Raw genomic sequence first — 23,198 nt, forward strand, 5'->3', positions numbered from 1 at the left:
GCCCTACTCAAAGATCATCTGTTCATTGTCCCCTGAGTTGAGATTTCTTGTGCCAGCAAGATGGCAGAAACCCTCAGCTCTGACTTATGCTGCTCCATCTTTATGCTGCAAAATGGAGCTGGGGTAGAAAGATTGCTCTGTGCAGTAGCTGGGGCTGTTTCTTATCTGGGTCCATTTGACTTAGCGTTGCCTCTGATGCTGTCAAAGCTACTCCTGGCTGTAGCTAAGGTCTCCTTAGCAATTATTTCTGCCTATCCTGTCCCTGTGAGTGGTGTTTCTCAATCTCTCGCTAATACACATTTTGCTCTTACTGCTTATGCCATTATATTTTACGCGGGACTGAGGCTGGATTCCCCCACCAATAATGGCCAGCATCTCTGCTCTGCCTTGTGGAACTCAACAGACTTTTGTTTTCAGCCGTGTTCTGGCCCGAGGCCTCCCCAATTCCCTGCTGGTTTTGGTAAGTTCATTAACTGTCAGTGCATCTCTGTGCTGGCTGTGTAGCTTGTCCTGGCTGTGGTGGTGGCAGGGCCAGGCCTAGTGGAAATGGAGGGCAGTGAATGGACTGGTGCTGGCTGCAGCAGAGTTTTGAGGAGAATTGTCTTGTTTTGAAGCCTGTAGGGAAGGGAGGTTTGGCCGTAACTGCCAGGAAAAGTGCAACAATGACCAGGGCTGCAAGGGGCTGAGCTTTTGCCTGCCAGATCCATACGGCTGTTCCTGCGCTTCTGGATGGAGTGGCTCACAGTGCAGCACAGGTACAGTAGCTTGGCCTGCCTGCTTTCCTCTCCTCTCCCCTCCCTGACGGAGGCACCACCCTCAGACTGGGTTCCTCCTTGGCAGAGCTGGCCTGACCTTTCTATTTCCAAAGGGAGACACCCCCTAGGGCCAAGGCAGTCCCCAACCCCCACCCACACCTTTGGCTCTTTTGTTTTGCTGTGTTTGTTGTCTCTTGCTGGGTCCCCTGCTGCCTGTGCAGCATTCCCGATAGAATGGTGCTTACTTGAGGACACTGAGTACGGCTCATGTCTCCAGTTTTGCAGCCCCAGTCTGTCAGCCACGCAAAGTGCCTTGGGAACAGGAACTTCCACAGCTCAGACTGCAGCAGAAAGAGGCAAACGAATCTTCTCTGCTGCTTCCCCGTCTCCTCTCATCCCCCATGTCCTTGGCCAGCCCCACAATGGATCCCTGGAGACACAGCTGGGGTGGAAGAGAATGGGCCAGGGTGCCTACAGTAGAAAGCCCTGTGCACACATCACCACTTGGACTGAAGGGCATGTGAGAACTGTCTCCCTGGGCCACTGACACCTGGCTCTGACACAGTATTAGTGCCTTGGGCAGGGCTGGCTTTAGGCCTATTCCACCAATCCCCCCGAATCGGGCCCCGCGCCCAGTGAGAATCCCTTCCCTGGATAGAGGTGCCTTTTTAATTTTTACTCACCTGGCGGCGCTCCGGGTCTTCGGCGGCACTTCAGCGGTGGGTCCTTCAGTGCCACTGAAGACCTGGAGTGAGTGAAGGATCCACCGCCAAAGTGCCGCCGAAGACTCGGAGCACCACCCAGTGAGTACAAGCCCCATGTGTTTTTTTTTATATGTGTGGGATTTGTTTGTTTGTTTGTTTGTTTTAGTCATCCCTGCCGGGGCCCCATTGAAACTGTTCAAATTGGGCCCCTCACTTCCTAAAGCCGGCCCTGGCCTTGGGAGTCTGATTCTGTGGTTGCTACTCGTGCTCTTCCTTGCACCGGCCTCAAGCCTAAATCCTGAACCGTTGCCAGGTGTTGACCAGTGAATTCTTGGCTCTTCCCTCCAGCCTGCCCTCTTGGACACTACGGCGCAGACTGTGCCCTAGATTGTCACTGCCAAAATGGAGGCACCTGCAACCGCTTCAGTGGCTGCATTTGCCCATCAGGATCGCACGGGGATCGCTGTGAGAAATCAGGTAGAGCTGCCTTCAGTGCAATACCTATGATCCGCCCAGGGGTCCAGCACTGCCAGGCAGGAGCCTGCTGAGCTCTCTGCCGCTGGTGTTCACCCAGCCCCAGCCCCAGCCCCAGCCCCACAATGTCTGAGCATCACCCACGTACTGACCATTGTAACTCTGGGGGTGCTCGAAACCTCAGGAACTGCTCCCTGCCCAATGCCACAAAGTGCTGCTTAGAGACAGACTAAGGCAGCCCCTCCTGGCTGGCAGTGCTCCCAGCTGGAAAGCCACCAAAGAGCAGCTGGTTGGGACCCTGGCACTGGGTGGGAGAGCAAAGTGCTGCAGCGCTGTTAGCAGGCCCATCAGATGCCAGTGCTTGGGCAGGCCAGCTCCGTCAGGGGACATCACTGCCCAGCCAAGGTGCTCAGACCATGGCCCGTGGGCACTGGCTTGGGGTGTTGAGAGCTGCCTGGGCACAAGGTGCTGATTCCTCCTGCTGCCAGTGAGAGAAGAGATCTTGGAGAGGAGCAGTGAAATGGTGTCAGCGAAGAAGGGGGGGCAGATCCACCAGCCGTCCTTGTTGGGACCAGGGCAGTCACTTCTTCAGGGCATCTAAAACTGGGAAGGGAGTGGGTGGCACTGCGGAGCTGCCTTGAGGACCTCAATGCAGAACCCTCTGCTAGGGCAGAGCCCTGGGCCTCCCAGACAACCTGCAGCAGCCTCTGGCTCAGGGGCAGGGAGAGCAGTGAGCTCAGGGGGCTGGAGCTTGCGTGCTCAGCACTGCTATTTGCCGTCCCAGATCGGATTCCCCAGATCATCAACTTGGACACAGAGCTGGAGTTTAACTTGGGTTCCCAGCCTGTGATCAGCTGTATGGCTACGGGCAACCCGCCTCCAGTGCGAGACAGCATCGAGCTGCGCAAGGCTGATGGAACAGTGCTCACGGTACCCCCGCCTCCTCCTGCCCCATCAGGGCTCCCTGTGCCTCTCCTTCTTCCCAGGGCTCCCTGTGCTACCCCCCCCAAGTCCCGTCCCTCCAGGGGGCTCCCTGTGCTGGCCCCCACAGTCTCATCCCCCTGGGGCTCCCTGTGCTGCCCCCGACCGCCTAGATCCATCCCCCCAAGACTCCCTATGCTGCCCCCCTAGTCCTGTCCCACCAAGACTCCCTGTGCTTCCCCGCCCCAGTCCCATTCTTCCAGGGCTCCTTGTAGCCTCCTCCTACTCTGTCCAGGAAAGGCTCTCTGTGCCTCCCCTGCCCCTGCTCTCTGTGCACCCATCCACCCTGCCAGGGCTCTGTGTGACTAGATCCTGCTGCCCCCAGGTACCTCAGTCTCCAAGCTGGTATTTACCCCAAATCCCTAGGTCCATGCAGCCCCATCTAGTGCGCTATGGCTGCAGACCTGAACGTGAGCCTGCTCGGGCCTGGATCCTGAGCAGCATCCCTCTGCCCCACCCATCTCTGTTCTACCCATCTGGCTGTGCTTGGTGCCTGTGGCCCTCAGAGGGGTAACTGCAGCTTATCTCTCCCCACCCAGTCAATTAAAGCCATCATGGAAACAGACAAAACCACCTCTGAGTTCCTGGTGCCAATGCTCACCAAGGCAGACACAGGCCTCTGGGAGTGCAGAGTTTCCACCAGTGGGGGACAGGACAGCAGGAGAGTCAAGGTCAATGTCAAAGGTGAGCAGGGGAGGGGACTGCTGGGATGTTTGAGAATGTGACCCTTCTGCTAGCCCAAGTTGGCAGCAACAAAGGCCGGTTTCAATATTTAGAGATTCCCATGTCCCCTGCCTAGCGAATGCCTTCAGTTGAGGGTGAGTCCCTCCATCAGGGTATGCCAGGTACAGTTCTGCTGTCCTCAGTTCACACAACAAGGATAACAACCCTTTACTACTCCTGCCCCAATAACAAGGAGGCTGGGGATCCAGCACCAGCCACAAGTGATCATTTGGGCAAGCAATCCATCATGCTGAGCACCTAGGCAGGGTGGGTGTGCCCATGTAAACTAGATCAACTCCTGAAGTCCTTTTCCACACCTCACCACTAGATGTCAGGGGAGAGCTCATTCAGACTCTGTTTACAAGAGCAACTAGCGCAGTGGTTCTCAAACTTTTGTACTGGTGACGCCTTTCACACAGCAAGCCTCTGAGCGCGACGCCTCCCTTATCAATTAAAAGCACTTTTTTATGTATATTTAACACCATTATAAATACTGGGGGCAAAGCCAGGTTTAGGGTGGAGGCTGACAGCTCATGACCCCACCCTGTAAGAACCCCTGAACTAGAGAGAGGTGGAGTCTCCACTGCCTAAGACATCCATCGCCGTGCAGGCCAAGGCAGGCTCCCTGGGCCTGAGCTCAGCACAAGGGAGGTTCAGAGCTGCCCTCTGCTTCTGGGGAGCAATTGGCATTGTCATGGTTACAGGACCCAGCATGGTTTGCTTGTAGCTGGCTGATCCTCAGCCTGGCCTTGGCCATAGAATCTATCCCTCTCTTGTCCCTGGGTCCCCTCTGGGCAAACTCACTGCTCCTGGCAGTTCAGTTCACTCCTGTGCTCCCTTATGAGTCCAATTCCCTCTAGTCCCTGGTGACATTCCCCAGGCTTCACCATTGGTTATAGTGGGGAGCCGCGTTCCAGGGCACCTGGCCCATGTCAAGTGTCAGTCTGCCCCCAGACAAGGGCGGGGTGGGAGGAAAGGACAGCCACTCCCCCGGCCAGGCTCCCCTGGCTGCTGGAGCTTACTGGCAGTCCCCAGCAGCCTCTCCTCCTGGGCAATCCCCCCATCATCACTTGCAGTAGCATTGTTGCCTTTTTAAGCTCCCATTCTCCAGGTGGAGCAGATTCTGCATGTGCGCCTAGCTGGCACTGCCTGAGTGCAGGGACCCGTGTTAGCCTCTCCATCAGTGGGATGGCATGTCCCATCACGGTACTGACAGCAGAGACTCTGGGATCACGGGGTTCCCCCTAGACTACCATGGAAAGGGTTAGTATGAGACTAGCACGGGCAATGTGCTAGGGCTGACCAGCAGGTCAGTGTGGCCAAGTGTCCGTGTTAAACATAAACAGTTGTGTTGGGTTTATTGATGTTGGTTCTGTTCTTTGCCTACAGTCCCTCCAGTGCCACTGAGGCCCCCCCGGCTGCTGGCCAAGCAGAGTCGGCAGCTTGTGGTTTCCCCAGTGGATGGATTCTCTGGTGATGGCCCAGTCACTTCCATCAAACTGCTCTACAAGCCCAAGGACAACACCTCGCCTTGGTCATCCATTGTGGGTAAGGGAATCAGCTTGCAAGAGACATTTGGGGCAGGAGCAAAGTCACAGGGCAACGGCTCTGCCTCTTGCCCCACTGCCTGCAGGACTGATTCCTCACGTCTCTCTGCCACGATGCTTTCCTCCCTGTATTTGCTACTGCTCCAATTTTGGTGTCATGCTCAAATTTGGCCACGACTGATTTTACAACAGGGAAAGTCCTACCCCAGGGAGGCCTAAGCCAGCTGCTGCTGCTTCTGAGCTAGCATGTCATTAAAGCCTATGGAGACCCTCTCAGGCTGAGTGAAAACCAGCAGAACCTGTTGCTGCATAGAGATTGACAGGTGATGCCACATCATGACAGCAGCAATGGCTCAGACCCCACTGTCAACATGCCTAGCTGGACATGGGCCAAGAACCCATGCTCCAGAAACTCCAACCCTAGCTGGGGAAGGATAGGGCAGGTGAGGGCTTCACTCGGCCAGTTCTCCCCTCGCCATTTTCCTCAGCAGTCCCATGAGGTCCCCTCCCGTGTCTCCAGCTCCAGTCCCACTCTGCCTTGCCCTGGCTGCCACATCACAGGGAATCTCTGCAGGGGCCTTTAGGAGAAAGCAGAGTGTGTGACGCTGCAGGGAGCATGTTCAATCTGCACAAGGCCGAGAGTGCAATCAGGGCTTTCCTGGGCACAGGGTGGGGCATGGCTGTCTGGAGGGGATGCCTGGCAGCACCATGACCAGAATCCAATGTGCTGCTCTGTGAAGAGCTTCTTGTTCTAGGAGCAGGGATGGTGCTGACCCAGATTCTGTTCTGAGCTCCAGCCCCAAGACACTGAGCGTCGAGCACTCCAAACACTAGCTTCGCCAAACAGAGCATTCTCGTAGCACCAGGGGAAATCCTAAGTCTCACTGGGAATGGTCTAACTGGAGAAGCAAAAGCAGGCTGAATAGCAGGCGGCAATGGGCTAGGGCTGAGATGCTGGGATCCAGCAGGTCCTTGTTGCATATTGCTAACAGCTGGGCCCAGGGAGCTTTCAGGAGGAAAGAGGCAGCAGGCCAGCCAGGGACATCCTTCTGCCAGCGCTCAGCCTGCGATGGGCTCTGGGAGGAAGCTGTGTCACAGCACAGAACAAGGCTGCTGGTCACGTGGCTTCGGTTTAACAGGATCCTTTGTAATCAACAGTTGACAACAGTGAAAACATCACACTCATGAACCTACGGCCAGTCACGCCCTACCTGGTCAAGGTGCAGCTGACTCGCCCTGGTGACAAAGGGGAAGGTGCCATGGGGCCGCAGGCGGTCATGGTGACAGAGTGTCAAGGTGGGTGCCTGGCAGGGACTGGGGACAGACAGAAAAGGAATCCCCTGAATAAAAATACTACAGAGTGTGTGTGCCTGGCCCTGCCCTCCCCAAGAGCTGCCAGGACTAGAGCTGGGGGGATTCATCCATTGGTTATTGATTTATACTGCACCAGTGTCTACAGCTTCCAATCAGGGATCAGGCCCTGTTGTCCTGGGCTCTGTACATGTGTGATTTAATTCACAAGCCATTTGTTCCATGAATCTCACCTGATTCACCCTGCTCTGAACCAATCCAATGAAATTTAATTCTGTCCAGTCCAGTTCATCCTAGCCCAATCCCAGTTTTCTTGGAATTTCTCTGATTTAATCAACTCTGTTCTAGCTGATCTGAGAGTCTGGGCCCATGCTGAGTCTAGTCTGAATTTATTGGGGCATTCTCACCCTCCTCAGCATCAGGGCTTGATACAAGTGTAGGGTTCTTCCAGGCCCTGGAGCCTAGAGTGGCAGTATGAGGTTCTGTGTATTCCTTCAGAAGGAGAGAGAGGACTGGCCTCAAGGTGAATTTTCTGTCTGGTTTTCACAGGCATTGGTCCAGTAAAGATATTACCTCACTCACTTTGTGTCTCTAACAGAACCCACAGCCAAGCCTGTGATCGAAGGCTGGTCCGTAGAGGGGAAGAATACGCTTCATGTTAATTGGAACTTGCCAAATAACTACGAGCCAGCAAATGGGTTTGTTGTACGTCTCTTGGACTCAGCAAAAGTGCTTGTCCGTGAGATTAATATAACCTCCATGTTTGTGCACTCTGCCCGCATCCCTAACCTGGAGTTCAACAAGGAGTATGGCCTGGAAGTGTTGGTCTATCACTGCACCAGCCTGGGCCCTCCATCTGACCTCTACAAGGTCATGATCAACAGCAAAGGTAGGTAACCAACAGCCCCTCCTGCCCTGCAGAACCAGCACTGTCAGGAGCAAAGGGAGGGAACTGTCTGTCATAGGGACATGGGGCCAGTTCCGCAGCTGGCATAGATCAGCATAGTCCCATTGAAGTGAATAGAGATACACTGGATGGGGATCTGATTCATAGAATTTGCCACACAAGATCAGACTACTGGTCCATTGGGCAATTCTGCCTGCTTATTTCAGGGACAATGGCCAATACCTGATGCCTCAGAAAGAGGCAAAAAAACCCATGATGCACCTGGCTCATGGTACAGTCGTGCACAGGTAAATAGCTTACCCTGACATGGGGAGGGGAGAAACCTTTCCTGGCCCTTGTAGGGATCAGCTGATATCTTGAAGCGTGAGGCTCTTTCTTTTGTCTTGGGTATGGCCACACGTGAACCGCCCCAGCGGCAGTGGTGCAGCGCTCCGGTGTCAGTACAGGTAGTGCCTACAGAGGGGCTCTCCCATCAGCGTAGGTGGTAGCTAGATTGACAGGCCCCTGAGAGTTGTAGCTATGCTGATTAAGTTCTCAGTGCAGATCAGCCCTTAGTATCTAGTTGCCAGTGTTATTAGGCATAAAACTAGAGTATTATCCAGCACGTCTTTCAGTTCAGCTCTGTATGTCGCTCTGCCCCTGCAGCCATGACTCCCTAGCCCGATTGCCTGAGGAGGGAAACACTGTCTCCTTTTCTTTCTTCCACAATTGTTTGGCCCAGAGTGGCTTCCTGCTGCATAATCCCCTGTTCCATGGCTACTGCTTGCCCTCCATGTGTAAAGCACTAGAACAGTCAGGCCACCATCCCAGATTGCTACTGTAATACAAATCCTGCACCGTGGCAGGGGGTTAGACTAGGTGACCCTTGTGGTCCCTTCTAACCCCCTGGTTCTATGAAATAATAGATAACCCAGGCCATGGAATTTCTCTGGTGATTCCTACTTCAAGCCCAATAACTTGTGGTTGAAATTGCTGCGGTTCCTTAGCATTGTATCATTTATTAGGACTAAAATTATAGCACTGACCATCCCCAGTTCGATTCTTTGCAGACACAACAGCTCAATTCTTCCCAGGTGCCACTGCACCAACTTCCTTGGAGATACACCAGAGGGGACCATTGTGATCATCTAGTCTGAGCTGTACAGCACAGGGCAGAGACCTGCCCCACAATAGTTCCTAGAACAAAACATCCTATTTTGATTTAAAAATTGTCAGTTAAGGAGAATCCATCACTCACAACCTTTGGTAAATTTTTCCAATGGTTAATTACTCTCACCAGTAAAAATTTACACCTTATTTCCAGTCTAAATTTGTCTAGCTTCAACTTCCAGCCATTGGACTGTGTTAGTTCGACCTTTCTCTGCTACACTGAAGATCCTATTATTAAATATTTGTTCCCCATGTAGGCACTTTAAGTACCCAGCAGGATAGATGCAGTTTGTCTTTGGGTCACTGAATTTCCCTGTTGTTTGGGGAAGGGACTTTTCTACAAGTCACCTCATTTAAAATAAACTGCAGCAAGTTGTCCCCAGGGCATGTGCAGAACTGGAGATACTGCTCCGACTTCAACTAACTGTGCTTTGGAGAGGTTAACCCTCCTGCTGTCAAGTAACAGTGCCCCCTGGAGGTGACAATCACCAAATTCAGCATGACTTTGGGATACTGTAATTAGACTGTGGAACTCATGGGCACTGGATGACACTGAGGCCAAGAATATAGGAAGATTCAAAGAGGGGTTGGACATTTCTATGGCTATCAGTAATATGCACAGGTATTACAGTTAATGTGTAAAAGGGTTTTTGGAAGGGAGACAAAACCCTGCTTTGGTGCTTAAGCCAATCGCTGACAGTTAGGGAGCAGGCTGAGTCCTTCACAGAGGGCACACTATCCCACATGTGCCTGCAGTGGGGTTTTTACAGTGTCCTCTGAAGCTCCTGGGCTGGCTATGGTCAGAGACAGGAGAGTAGGCTACACAGACCTCAGGCCCAACCCAGCCTGCTCATTCCTCTCTTTCTGTGGTGCTGAAGAAAGAAATTAAAATGTTAATTTAAGAAATGACCAGCCATTGATTAACTTGTGGGTCCTGTCCCATACCAGAGCTGGGTAAAGGGAGGCAGTGGTCAGCATCCACTAGACCCTGCCTCCTCTTCTGTCCCATCCCTTCTAACTGTTTAGCGTTGGTGCTGATTCAGGATGGCAGCCATTGCTCACTCAAACATGTGCTGCTCTCCTTGTCCAGCTGATGTCTCAGCACTCTATCTCCTGTAGCTGGTTCTGCGCACTGCAACCCGCTGCCCTGAGGGCTCAGCCCTGCACTGCAAGCCGGGAGTATCTGAGAAGGGCTGATAGTGCCCCCGGGAGTCCTGCCATTTAGTGCAGACAAAGAGCTGTGACTAGAAAGATGAGGCTGAGGTCACGTCTACAGTCGGTGTGCTTTGCCAGTACAGTTCTTGCAGTGGTGCTCCTAGCATGAACACAGCTTATACCAGCCACACTGCACTCTAGCCGGTAGAGCTTAGACTCATAGACTTTAACTTCAGAAGGGACCATTATGATCTTCTAATCTGACCTCCTGCACAAAGCAGGCCACAGAATCTCACCCACCCACTCCTGTAACAAACCCCTGACCTATGTCTGAGCTACTGAAGTCCTTAACTTGTGGCTTCCTCCAGCTCCTCCCTGCAAAATAGGCTCTACTGGCAAAGGCACACTTTTGCGAGAATAACCATGCCTAGCCAAGGGGCTTTCCCCAGCCCAACTCCATTGGTCAGGGATTGCACCTCTTGACGCCGCAGACCCGTCACCGTGTGTGTATGTGGGCGTGTGTGAATTTAAAAAACGTGGCCTTGGCATTTCCCAGCCTCCCAGCCAGGCAGCCCTCAGTCTGGTCTATCTATAGCCTCAGCAGTAAAATCAAAGTGGAGTCAAGACTCCCACCTCATTGCCCCTCTTCGCTGGCCCTGGGGACAGGGCGCGTGGCTCTGACCCCGCCCCTCTGCACCAGAGGTCAAGGGGGGACTTGTCTTGGGGGTGATCCCACTGTTCTTCCTTCTCTGTTTATTCTGCTGTGGCCCATTGACTGTCACCCCCTCCCACATGCACACATGTCCTTTCCATGGTCCCATGCCCTGCACAGCCCAGGGAGTCTCCTTTGCTGTGGCTGAGGCTGGGGGCTGGGTGCAGCCAGGCCCAGTGCCTCACACCCTGGAGATGTTACCTGTGGTGCTGATTTCCCTCCTCTCCTCGTCCCAGGCCCATCCTCCCCCAGGTCTCTCCATGCAGAGCCCCTCACGGACACTATCGTCAAACTCACCTGGCAGGCCCCTGAGTATCCCAACGGGGGTGTCAGTAAGTATATTGTGGAGCTGCAGCAGCTGGGTGGGGCCAGTGAGCCTCAGTGGGTTGACACGGACAGCGGTGGGGAGACCACGAAGACCATCCCAGGCCTCAACGCCAGCACATGGTACCAGTTCCGGGTCCGAGCGAACTCCCATGTGCCTGGGGAGTGGAGTGAGCCTGTGAAGGCGGAGACCCTGGGGGACGGTAAGTGGGTTATTTCAGAGACGCAACAGGAAAGAACTGAACTGAGTGGGTATGCAGTCCCCCTCCATCCTGGCTGCTCTGCTGACCTACCCCAGCTGGAGGCCTGGCACCTGTATCCATTCCCTCCTCTCCCACACGGAGCCATATTGTCAGCGCAGCCCCAGCCCAGCTGGCACTCCACACACAGCCCTCTTGGGAGGCCCCTTTGGAGTCTTGGTTCTGTGTCCAGCCCTGCAAAAAGCCTAGTTAGTGGGTGATGTGCTGTGCCCCAGTGTCACCAGTAACCACCTCTTGGCTGGTGTGTGACCCACTGAGCGGCTCGGGCACTGACCCCCACATCAGTTGCGAGCCCACAGGAGAGCTGCTCCCAGCAGCACTGCTGTGGTGCATGGAGACAGCAAAGCTTCTGGGGCTGGAACATTGTCTTTGGTGTGGGGAGCACGGGGCCAGGGCTGGCTATAGCCATTTCGCTGCCCCAAGCACACTCCAAATCCAAGAAGCGCTGGTCCCGTGGCTCCGGTGGACCTCCCGCGGGCGTCCCTGCAGAGGGTCCACTGGTCCCGCGGCTCTGGTGGACCTCCCGCAGGTGTGCCTGCAGATGCTCCACTAGAGCCGCGGGACCAGCGGACGTCCGCAAGCACACCTGCGGGAGGTCCACCCGAGCTGCCTGCCGCCCTCCCGGCAACCGGCAGACCGCCCTCCACGGCATGCCGCCCCAAGCACGCGCTTGGCGTGCTGGGGCCTGGAGCCGGCCTTGCACGGGGCAAGCAGAAATGGGCACGAGAGAGAAACTGAAAGTGAAAAAGAGCAAGGAGGGGAGGGGAATGGTGTGAGAGAGGAGACGGGGGAAATAATAAGTCAGTGGAGTTGAGGGGCAGGGAAGTGCAGAGACTGAAGGGGAGTAAAACACCCTTTCCAGAACATGGTTCATTTCAGTGCAGCATGGGGAACATGCAACACGTGCAAATCAGTGTATGTGTGGGTGCAAATAAGCTGCAGCCATCAGGGTCGGGAAGGTGCTGTCATGGCTCCAGTCGTGCAGTGTGATGCCTGGGGCAGGTGAACTGCAAAGCCCAGAAATGACAGGGTCAGCTGCAGCCACTTCGCTGCATGGCCTTTGCTATTGGGCTGCAGGGCCATATTCAGCCAAGGAGGAGAGGGGTTTTCCCAGTGCATGTAGCAGTGCAAAGAGATGCGTCAGGCTGGAGCTGGCACATTTGACACCTTGAGCTGGGCACAGCCATGAGCCCTCTGTTCCCCTCCCTCCCTGCAGGTACCTTGAGTGAGGTGCCCAGACTGAAAAGCCAGGACATGCAGCCTTCGGGAATAGACCAGCAGCTGCTCCTGGCCATCATCGGCTCCGTGTCTGTCACCTGCCTCACTATCCTTTTTGCCCTCTTGGCACTTTTCCTTATCAAGAAGAATTTTTTTCACCGGCGCCGGACCTTCACCTACCAGTCTGGCTCAGTGAGTAATGCTGCCTCTGCCTCATCAACCCCCCAGCCAGGCTCCCTGAGTCCCCATGTGCCAGCCCGACCTCTAATCCTAGTGCACCATGGGCAGCATGAAGCATGCCTGAATCACACACACCATCACCCCCAGGCCTACTCAGACCACGGTGTTGGGTTGCTTGGGGGCCAGGAATCTTTAACTTTCGCCTTACCTGTTTGTCAGGGGGAAGAGACCATCCTGCAGTTCAACTCAGGGACGCTGACCCTGACCCGCCGGCCAAAGCCCCAGCCTGAGCCCCTCAGCTACCCCATCCTGGAGTGGGAGGACATCAAATTTGAGGATATGATTGGAGAGGGGAACTTCGGGCAGGTCATCAGGGCAATGATAAAAAAGGACGGCCTGAAAATGAATGCAGCCATCAAGATGCTGAAAGGTGAGTGAGCCGGCACCTGCTTGGGGCCCAGGAATGGCAAGGGGGTTAAGGACAACGTACACATCCTGGCAGGGATCCCTGCATCCTGAACTGGGCCCCAGGGCCAAGCCGGAGTTTGCTCCAGGTACTGGGACAGACTCAGCCTCAAGCAGCTGAGATACTGAGCAGACACCAGAGCTCACAAGGCTGCCTGAAGGCCCCACATCTGGGCTCCATGGGGCCCAAGTCCAAATCCAAGAAGTGCCCAATGTGTGTGCCCCAAACACTATCTGAATGGGAATAGCGTGGACATCTGGGGTGGGGGGGGGATGCTGATGGTTTTTGCCCACCTGAGAGGATTTCTCAGGAGTGGGCAGGTGATGGGGGTTTGCACACACCCAGGAGAGCACCTCAGGGGAGAGGGTTTCTGGTGGTTTGCACCCATGAGGGGTGGGGGAGAGGGCAGTTCTGCAGGTTTGTACCCACGTGGGAGGGTGTCTCAGGGGAGGGGGGGTAATGGAAGTTTGCACCCACCCAGGAGGGTGCCAAGGGGAATGGGAGCCAGTGCTAGTACTTTGTGCCTGCGGGGGGTGTGGTGCCAGTTGCTTTGTTTAAGAGTCACACCTGGCCGAGGGGTGGAGGAGGTACCGCAGGATGGCAGAGGGGGGTAGCTGTGGACAGGAGCCACAGGCCTGGGACTACAGTGCCAGCGGAGGGTGGCTGGGGACGGGTGTCTAGGGCCTGTGACTGCAGAGTGGGGTGGCTGGGGATGGGAGCCTTGTGCTTGAAACTGCAGAGTAGGGTGGCTGGGGACCAAAGCCTCAGACCTGGGACTGCAGAAGGGGATGAGTGGTGATGGGAGGGTGTCTTGGGCCTGGGCAGGGTTGGTGCAACCTATTAGGCGACGTAGGCAGTCGCCTAAGGTGCTAGCATTTGGGGGGAGGCATTTCGGGTCCTTCAGCGGCGATCGCAGCGGCCGGATCTTTGGCCACCCCGATCGTCGTTGGCATTTAGGCAGAGGGACCTGGGGCGGGGGACGCGGGGAGGGCCGCCTGCAGCAAGTAATGAAGGGGAGCCACACGCAGGGGAACCAAGCTCACCTCTGCTCCACCTCCTCCCCTGAGCACGCCATCCCGCTCTGCTACTCTCCCTCCCAGGCTTGTGGCGCCAAACAGCTGATTGGCGCCGCAAGCCTGGGAGGCGGGAGAAGTGGAGCGGGGGCGGCGTGCTCGGGGAGGAGGCGGAGCAGAGGTGAGCTGGGGCAGGGAACTGCAGCACGACTCTCTGGGCCGGGGGGACCTGCCGCAGGGCCCGGGGGGGAGCTGCCCTGGGGAGGGCATCTTAGGGTGGTGCGGGGGCAGAGGGCTGCCACAGGGCTCGGGGTGGGGGGCGCAAGGTGGAAGTTTCGCCTAGGGCACTAAACATCCTTGCACCCGCCCTGGGCCTGGGACTGCAGATGGGGATGGCTAGGGATGGGAGTCTCGTGCCTGGGACTGCAGAGGGGGATGGATGGTGACGGGAGGATGTCTTGGGCCTGGGACTGCAGAAGAGGGTGGCTGGGGACAGGAGGGTGTCTGTGGCCTGGACCCCTGGATTGCAGCATTTGTTCCTGGCTTGTTTCAGAGTTCGCCTCAGAGAATGACCACCGGGACTTTGCGGGGGAATTGGAGGTGCTGTGCAAACTGGGGCACCATCCCAATATCATCAACCTGCTGGGAGCCTGTGAGAACAAAGGTGGGAGCTACCCCCGCCCCCCGCTGCTCTGTGTGGGCTGGGCCAGGCTGTTTCCTCTGATGTTCCTGGAGTCTCTGCACTTCTCCCCATCCCGCTTTGCTGCCCTCCTCTCTGATCTGGGCAAAGTCCTGCCCACCCTACCCACTGCAGGATGTTGAAGGCCTCTCTCCCTCCTTTGTCCCTCAGGCTACCTGTACATTGCTATTGAGTACGCTCCCTATGGGAACCTGCTCGATTTCCTCCGGAAAAGCCGAGTCCTAGAGACTGATCCGGCCTTCGCGAAGGAGCATGGGACAGCATCTACCCTCACGTCCCAGCAGCTCCTCCAGTTTGCTTCCGACGTGGCCAAGGGAATGCAGTATCTAAGCGAGAAGCAGGTGTGTCCCCTCCCCTGCCCTGCCTGCTCTGAGCCCGTGCCAAGCTCTGCCACGGCCAACAGCCGTGATAGCCACGTGGGTGCGTGTGCAGGAGCATGGGAGGGGTGGCTGATGACTGCACAGCTGTGTATCAGAACCAGGAGCCGAGGCATCTGGCACCAGGCTCTCCCTGAAACACGACAGCCATGGCTACCGCTCTGTGACATGGGAACCCAGCCTGCCTGCAGCGAGACAGTGTTACCACACCCCATCATGTCACTTGCCACCAACAAAAACACAGAGCTGAGGCAAACTAGCCAATGAGTATAGGTCTCTCCTGCCCGTCTGCGTTCTGATTGGCTGTGATGTGTTCTGCACGTGGGGCATGGGAATGGAGGAGCTGGCGCCATGTCTCGGAGAGCAGCTCTGCTGCTTAGTGGCTGGCCCGTCAGCCTTCTGGGCAGAGGTCTCCGGGGCAGCCAGCTGACCTACCCATGCTCTGACCAAGCATGCGGGGGACAGGGCACCCCCCTGAGCCCTGCTGAAGCATCCTCCCATGTTTAGCTGCCCCATGACTCCCCAGTGCTGGGTGCGAAACGCCCCCACTCCCCTCTTCCTAGGGCTGCCCCAAAGCCCAGCCAGTCCTAGGTGACTTCCAGGGACTTGGAGCCACTGCTGCTGAGTCCAGGCTCCTTTCTGCTGCCTCCTGGTCGGGTTCCTTGAACCCACCCGCAGCTTGGATGCCTGCCCTCTGCCCAGCCAGCTGGCACAGGGGAGATTCCCCAGGACCCAGGAGAGCTGGTCAGGATCCACTGCAGCCATCAGCTTCCTTAGGAGCAGTAGCTGGGGCCCAGATGTGCCCAGGGATGACAGCTGGACCAGAAGCAGAACAGCTTTGTCTCTCAGTATGTCCAAAGTGCCGAGGGTAGGGCCCGCCGGCACCTTCCTGTTCCCAGCTGCAGAGTCCCAGAGGGTGAATGCTGCATCGCCCCCACCCCCACACACCTGTCACCAAAGGTGGTCCCTGTTCTGCATCCCAGGGATGGGAGTAATAGGAGGCTGGGGCCAGCCAGCTTGTCTCCAGGAGGGGCCACACAGGCCCAGCCCTCACTCACCATGGCTGTCTCAGTTCATTCACAGGGACCTGGCAGCCAGGAACATTCTGGTGGGGGAGAACCTGGCTTCCAAGATTGCTGACTTTGGCCTCTCCCGAGGGGAGGAGGTCTACGTGAAGAAAACGATGGTGAGTCCAGAGTGAGGGGCTCTCTACAGCGCCCTTGGCAGACCTAGGTTGCAATGCCACAACCCAGCAACTCTAGGGACAATTACTGTAATTGTCCCTGTGCTAGTGCAAGATCTCTTCTGTCTCACAGCAAGGCCGTGAACCCCCCTCCACCCATGGCTCCCGCTGCCTGGATTGGGGGCAGCTGTTCCCTACCCTGGCTTTCCTCACTCGGTGGTGGGTGGCACCTGTACCCAACCTGGATCTCCCCCCTGGCTGGGTTGGGAGTGGCTGTTTCCTACCCCCCCTTTCCCTGACTGGGGGTAGGGGGCAATTTCCCCACTACCCTGCTCATTACAGTGGGTCTTTTCCCCCAGGGCCGCCTGCCAGTTCGCTGGATGGCCATCGAGTCCCTGAACTACAGTGTGTATACCACCAAGAGCGATGTGTGAGTTCTGCCCCCGGTTCGTGGGCTAGATATGTCTATTGGGTTAGCCCTCTGCCAATGCAGAAGGGGGTTAGCTGACCCCTCCCTGCTGACACCAGAGGGGCTACTGCTCCTACACCTTCCCCATGCCTTGTTCCCAGCCTCTAGCCCATCTCCTGCTCAGCCCAGGCTCGCTGTGCTCAGAGCCATGGATTCCTGTTACATGAGGGACCCATTGCGCTAGCCTTGCTCAGCCCTAGTAGGACACAGTCCTAGCTCTGAAGAGCTTGTTCCCATTTCCAGTGCCTCCATCTTCCCGGTCCCCTCCCCTGGTGCAGTCCCAGCCCCTCCCATTCCTGTCCCAGAGTAAGCCCCTCAGACAGATATGCTGCCAAGCCTCAGGAACTCGGTGAGGGGGCCTGGGAGGGAGGCACTGCTGGAGACCCAAGCGCTGTCTCTCTTTCAGGTGGTCCTTTGGGGTGCTGTTGTGGGAGATTGTCAGCCTGGGTAAGTACTGGCCCAGGCAGCTCATCTTGGGTTCGTCCTTTCTACCTGTAGGTCCTGCGGGCATGGCACAGGTGTGCCCAGCTAGCCTGGCCCTCCCTCCCTTAGCTCTGTCAGGGAGCTCTTGGCTCTTGTCAGAAATGTTGTCTGCGTGAGGCAGTGAGGAACGTGAACATGCCTCACTGAGCGCTGCCCAGCGGAGGGTGTGATGGCACCGCAGTGCCAGCTGGGAGGGTCCCTCAGACCCAAGCACCCATTGGGGCAAGGGAGTACTCACATGCCGAGGAGCTGGCCTAGGGTCTCCACTGAGTTGCCTCCTCTGGACCTTGGCACATGAGTCATAGCGTAGACATGCAGCCCAGGTGCAGCACTGTCCTGGAGACACTTGCAACAGCCACAGAAGGGCTTTCCCACTGCTTTAGAGCTACTCCCTCAAGGGCCACCATCGACCTCGCGGCGTCTACACCTGGGCTTAGGTCAGCGTAATGATGTCTGTCAGTGTGTGGCTGCCCCACAGCCCTGAGCAACACTTGAGCGGAGGCTGTACCCAGGGCTCTCTTTGGCCATATGCGTCTCCCCGCCATAGCGTCTGAGTGCCGCACCGTCTGGGGCAGATTTATCCCCATGGTACAGATGGGGATAGAGGCACAGACCTGCCAGGGCATTCAGACACCTGGCTCTCAGTACAGCCAATGGCTACATGCCTTGGAGGATCTGTGCCAGAGAGACCAGGTGACTTGCCCATGGTCATGCAGGAGCTCTAACCCCTGAGCCAGCCTGTCCCGAGTCAGGCCAGTCCCGACAGTAACTCCAGTGTTGAACATGTTCCCAGTGCTATAGGTTCTGAGTCTGTGGGCACCCACGACAGCACCCTAGGACTGGCCCAGTTCCTGCTATGGCCCCAGCGGGCACTGCCTGTCCAGGTCTCTTCAGGGAACACACAACCCACCAGCAACAAGTGTCTTCCAAAGTGATGAAGCTGAAAGGAGCATCACAGGGAGACACGTGGGCAGAGCAGGGAGGCGGGGGGAGAGCCCATCCACTGCATGTCCCCTTGAGGGAGGCAGCTGGTTCAGCCTCAGCCACAATCTGACTGGTGAGGGTCTGAGGGTGGCTGGAGCCTGGGCAGCTCTGGTTTTGTATAGCAGAGTCTGCACAGGGGTGGCGTGTGAAGTGGGACCTGCAAACTGCAATAGTCACAAGAATGAAATGCCTGCAAACTGCATGGAAACTCTTTAAACTCACCATAACAGAGGCTCAAACTCTGTGTATACCCCAAATAAAAAAAATACAGTAAAAGGACCAAAAAAATGCCACCATGGGTAAACAACCGAATAAGAGGTGTTTAGAGGCATACTTTAAAAATTGGAAGTCAAATCCTACTGAGGAAAATGGAAAGAAACTCTGGCAAGGCAAGTGTATATGTATGATTAGGCAGGCCACAAACAAATATGAAGAGCAACTAGCAAAAACTAACTGCATTTTTGTTTAAAGTAGACCAGAAGCAGGAAGCCTGCCAAACAGTTATTGAGCCACTGGACAAGCGAGATGCTAAAGGAGCAGTTAAGGAAGACAAGGCCATTGCTGAGAAGATAGATAAATTCTGTGCACTGATCTTCACAGCAGAGGATGTGAGGGAGATTCCCACACCTGAACCATTCTTTTTAGGTGACAGATGTGAGGAACTGTCCCAGATTGAGGCATTGATAGAGAAGGTTTTGGAACAAATTGATAAATTAAACAATGATAAGTCACTAAGACCAGATGATATTCACCTGATGTAACTCAAATATGAAACTGCAGAACTAATAACTGTGATATGTAACCAATTGCTTAAATCAGCTTCTGCACCAGATGACTGGAGGGCAGCTAATAGAATGCAGATTTTTTTTAAAAGGCTCCAGAGATGATCCTGACAATTACAGGCCCATAAGCCTAACTTCAATATCAGGCAAATTGGTTGACACTATAGTAAAGAACAGATTTATCAGACTGCTAGATGAGCACGATATGTTGGGGAAGAATCAACGTGACTTTTGTAAATGGAAATCATACCTCACCAATCTATTAGAATTGTTTGAGGGAGTCAGCAAGCATGTGGACAAGAGTGATCCAGTGGATATAGTGGACTTGGTTTTCAGAAGGCCTCTGGCAAAGTCCCTCCACCAAAGGCTCTAAAGGAAATTAAGCAGTTGAAGGTCCTCTCATGGATCAGTAAATGGTTAAAAGACAGGAAATAAAGGGTAGGAATAAATGGTCAGTTTTCAGGCCAGAGAGAGGTAAAAAGTGGGGTCTCCCAAGGATCTGCACTGGGACCAGTGCTGTTCAACATATTAATAAATGATCTGGAAAAAGGGGTAGAGAGTGAGGTGGCAAAGTTTGCAGATGATACTAAATTACTCAGGATAGCTAAGTCTAAAGCAGACTGCGAAGAGTTACAAAGGGATCACACAAAACTGGGTGATTGGACAACAAAATGGCGGATGAAATTCAATATTTATAAATGCAAAGTAATGCACCTTGGAAAGCATATTCCCAACTATACATATAAAATGATGGGGTCTAAATTAGCTGTTACCACTCAAGAAAGAGATCTTGGAGTCATTGTGGATCATTCTCTGAAAACATCCACTCAATGTGCAATGTTAGGAACCACTAGGAAAGGGATAGATCGTTGCCCCATCTCAAAAAAAAGATGTGTTAGAATTGGAAAAAGTGCAGAGAAAGGCAACAAAAATGATCAGGGGTATGGAACAGCTTTCGTATGAGGAGAGATTAAACGGCCTGGGACTGTTCAGTTTGGAAAAGAGACGACTAAGGGGGGATAGGAGAGAGGTCTATACAATCGTGACTGGTGTGGAGAAAGTAAATAAGGACGTGTTATTTACGCCTTCTCATAACACAAGAACCAAGGGTCACTCAATGAAATTACTAGGATGCAGGTTTAAAACAATGATAAGGAAGTACTACCTCACACAACACATAGTAAACCTGTGGATATTGTAGAGGCCAAAAGTATAACTGAGTTTAAAAAAAAATTAGATATGTTCATGGAGGATGGGTCCATTAATGGCGATCAGCCAAGATGATCTGGGACACAACCACATGGTCTGGAAGCCTCTAAACCTCTGACTGCCAGATGCTGGAGTTGGACAAGGGTTGGATTACTTGATCAGTTGTCCTGTTCTGTTCATTCCCTCTGAAGCACCCAGCACTGGCCACTGTTGGATGACAGGATACTGGGCTGGATGGACCATTGGTCTGACCCAGTCTGGCCGTTCTTATGTCCTTATGAGTGTGTGTGCTGCACTCTGCCCCCAGGAGGAACTCCTTACTGCGGGATGACGTGTGCCGAGCTCTACGAGAAACTGCCACAGGGATATCGTATGGAGAAGCCCCGCAACTGTGATGATGAGGTGTAAGTGGGATCTGGCTGCCCCAGTCTGTCCCGGCTGGGCCTGCTGGGACCAGGAAAACAGGCTTAGCCTTGTCTGTGGCCATGGGGCACCAGCCACACACAGGAACCAGAGCCTTTTTGCATGGTCTCTGTGTTTGTTTGGTGTCTTGGGGGACATGCTGTAATCCCTGTGCACTAGGAACAGGAAAGCTAGCAGCCTCCCCACTCATGACCCGTGGTAGGGCTCACTTGCCTTCGTCCCTCCTACTGCAGCTTGCTTATGCCCAGGACCGGCGCTAGAGTTTTTTGCGCCCTAGGAGCACGGCCATTTCGCCGCCCCGCGCGCCACTGCCACGGCTCCAGTGGAGCTGCTGCAGCTATTTCTGTGGAGGGTCCGTTGGTCAGTAGCTCCAGTGGAGCTGCCACAGCCGTGCCTGCGAGAGGTCCACCGGAGCCATGCAGGACCAGCGGACTGTCAACAGGCATGACTGCGGCAGGTGCACCGGAGCCACCTGCCGCCCCCCCCACCCCCCCGGCAAAATGCAGCCCCTGAAAATCCTGGCGCCCTAGGCGATTGCCTAGTTCACCTCAATGGAAGCACTGGCCCTGCTTGTGCCTCTGTAACTTGCCGCCTTCCCTGCCGGTGCTTCCCCCACCCCCCATGTCCTGTCTGCACTGACACAGGCCCTGCTGTGCCCTCTCTCCTAGGTATGAGCTGATGAAGCAGTGCTGGCGAGACCGCCCCTACGAGCGCCCGCCCTTCGCTCAGATCTCCATGCAACTTATCCGGATGCTGGAGGCCAGGAAGGTAGTCTGCAGCTCTCTCCCTCCCTCAGTGCTGTACTTAGGCCTTGGGGCAGGGCTGCACCCAAAGAGGAGGCAAGGGTGGCCTTATGGGGCAGCCCCATCACAGTAACTGCCACTCCAGGGCTCTAATGCGCTCTTCCAGCGGCCAGGACGAGCTGGATTGCAGAGCTGCTGTAGCTCCTTTCCTTGGCCATGCCCCGTGTGGGCAGCTGCTGGGCAATGATGTAAATCTGACTGTGCCACACGAGAACTGCCATGATGCTGGGCAAATTCTGGGGGCTTTGCAGCCTCTCTCCTCGGAAGGGCACCGGGGAGCAGGGCTCTGAGCCCTGCCACGTGCCTGGGACTCATCTCCAAGCCAGAGCCCAGGAGGCTTTGCAAGGGGACAGTCACAGCGGGAGTAGGCGCGTAGCATGGGGACAGCCCTGTTCTGGAGGACAGTCCCGCTCTGCCCAGTGCCCCGCCCTGCTCTAATCCCTGTTCTGAACCTAACCGAGCGGAGCCGCAGCCCAGACCCAGACTGCAAGGGGCTCTGGGGAGAACACTGCCCCCTCCTGGCTAAGGGAGGAGCAGCTCCAAGCCTTAGCTCAGGCCAAGGGGCCCAAAGCCAAACCCTGCTCACAGGGTGTTCACCCCCTACCTGCGTTCGCTTAGACAGGGGGAATCACCCCAGCAGCACTTGGAGCAGGCCAGGGTCCTGATACCAGGACCAGCGTCCTGGGAATATGAGTGCGACCAGGAGACTCTAACCCAGCCCCAGGCCTGACACTGTCTCTCCCCATCCAGGCCTATGTGAACATGGCCTTATTTGAGAACTTCACATATGCCGGCATCGACGCCACAGCGGAGGAGGCCTGAGGGCGAGTGGAGCACAGCGCCAGGAGCCCTGTAAATAACGCACCCCTACTTGCCGTACTTGGACGCCAGCTGGTCTAGGCCAGGGGAGGGACATGGCCTCTGCCCTGGGTGGGGCATGCTGTAAATGGCCTGCTCCAGCGTGGAGATGAGGAACTGCCCTTTGTCCTGGAGCAGGAACTTGCCTGGGGGCAGTTTCTGGCTAACATGATACCCCTGTATTCTTCAGCCAGGATCCGGGCTCAACGGCAGCTTCTGCCCCGTCCGTCCGCTTAGGCCGGCCTGCCCTGTGCTTGCTGCCCTCTCTGCCGGTGTCTGCAGTGCAGCGTTACATCAGTGGCAGGGCCAGACAATGGGCCAGGCTCTCCCTGTCTCGTGCCCCTCCCCACTCTCCCAATCCTTGCTGCAGCTAGGATCACAGGCAGGGAGGCCTGTCTCCCCTTGAGCCTATGGACACGGGGCCTTCTCTGAAGCTGGAGGATGTGACACCAGCCCCTTGCTGCCCAAAGAGAGGCACAAAGACTTGTCCTGGGTAAAGGACAGACTTGGAAACAGCCCCAAATGTAGAGCTCTTGTCCCCTACCTCCAGCCTTGGTGTTTCGTGTGTGGCTGCTCAGCTTCCCTGCTGGCCGTGGGCTCTTGGAACTGACTGGACCTGGCCTGGCACCATACGGCCAGCGTACTGGCATGCAGAGCCTTGCAAACATTGCTCCCGGATACTGGAAACCGTCTGGGACAGGGCTGATTAGGGGAGTCCGAGAGGAAGGATTCCAGCACTTGTCTTTGGAACACCATGGAGGAGTAAAATATTCCAGGCTTGGCCCCAGGATCCTCTCCGACCTGCCAGAGACCAGTGGCTGACACGACTTGTGCTTTACGGTTAATAAAGGAAGTCTAAGGGGCTGGCTGGCTCAGGGGTTTGGGGAAGGGGCTGGGGCCTTTCCTCTTTCTCTCTTTCATAGAAACACAGATTGTAAGTCTAGAAAGGACACTTAGATCATTTAGTTTGATTTCCACTGGGGGGCACTGGCTCCAAGCCAGCTCGAGTAGGGGAACTGGCTGGCTCAGGGAGCAGGGAATGGGATAC

The 23,198-nt window shown here is 55.5% G+C and overlaps 1 protein-coding gene across 2 annotated transcripts in view; it reads left to right on the plus strand.

The window, feature by feature from the left end:
• The window catches only part of TIE1 (tyrosine kinase with immunoglobulin like and EGF like domains 1), a 42,088-nt gene extending 19,075 nt beyond the window's left edge, over nucleotides 1-23,013 (plus strand). For both annotated transcript variants that reach the window (XM_032794205.2, XM_032794214.2), the window contains 18 exons: nucleotides 615-755; nucleotides 1,808-1,936; nucleotides 2,718-2,863; nucleotides 3,454-3,598; nucleotides 5,027-5,185; nucleotides 6,343-6,480; nucleotides 7,094-7,384; nucleotides 10,655-10,945; nucleotides 12,219-12,412; nucleotides 12,620-12,830; nucleotides 14,433-14,543; nucleotides 14,730-14,920; nucleotides 16,029-16,142; nucleotides 16,499-16,569; nucleotides 17,015-17,055; nucleotides 20,374-20,470; nucleotides 21,158-21,257; nucleotides 22,043-23,013. In XM_032794205.2, coding sequence (XP_032650096.1) covers nucleotides 615-755; nucleotides 1,808-1,936; nucleotides 2,718-2,863; nucleotides 3,454-3,598; nucleotides 5,027-5,185; nucleotides 6,343-6,480; nucleotides 7,094-7,384; nucleotides 10,655-10,945; nucleotides 12,219-12,412; nucleotides 12,620-12,830; nucleotides 14,433-14,543; nucleotides 14,730-14,920; nucleotides 16,029-16,142; nucleotides 16,499-16,569; nucleotides 17,015-17,055; nucleotides 20,374-20,470; nucleotides 21,158-21,257; nucleotides 22,043-22,114 — 2,642 coding nt within the window. In that variant the 3' untranslated portion in view covers nucleotides 22,115-23,013. The remainder of the gene's footprint in view (nucleotides 1-614; nucleotides 756-1,807; nucleotides 1,937-2,717; nucleotides 2,864-3,453; nucleotides 3,599-5,026; nucleotides 5,186-6,342; nucleotides 6,481-7,093; nucleotides 7,385-10,654; nucleotides 10,946-12,218; nucleotides 12,413-12,619; nucleotides 12,831-14,432; nucleotides 14,544-14,729; nucleotides 14,921-16,028; nucleotides 16,143-16,498; nucleotides 16,570-17,014; nucleotides 17,056-20,373; nucleotides 20,471-21,157; nucleotides 21,258-22,042) is intronic.
• Nucleotides 23,014-23,198: the final 185 nt, after the last annotated feature.

Source organism: Chelonoidis abingdonii, chromosome 7 (assembly GCF_003597395.2).
Source record: "Chelonoidis abingdonii isolate Lonesome George chromosome 7, CheloAbing_2.0, whole genome shotgun sequence".
NCBI classification, from domain to species: Eukaryota; Metazoa; Chordata; order Testudines; family Testudinidae; genus Chelonoidis; species Chelonoidis abingdonii.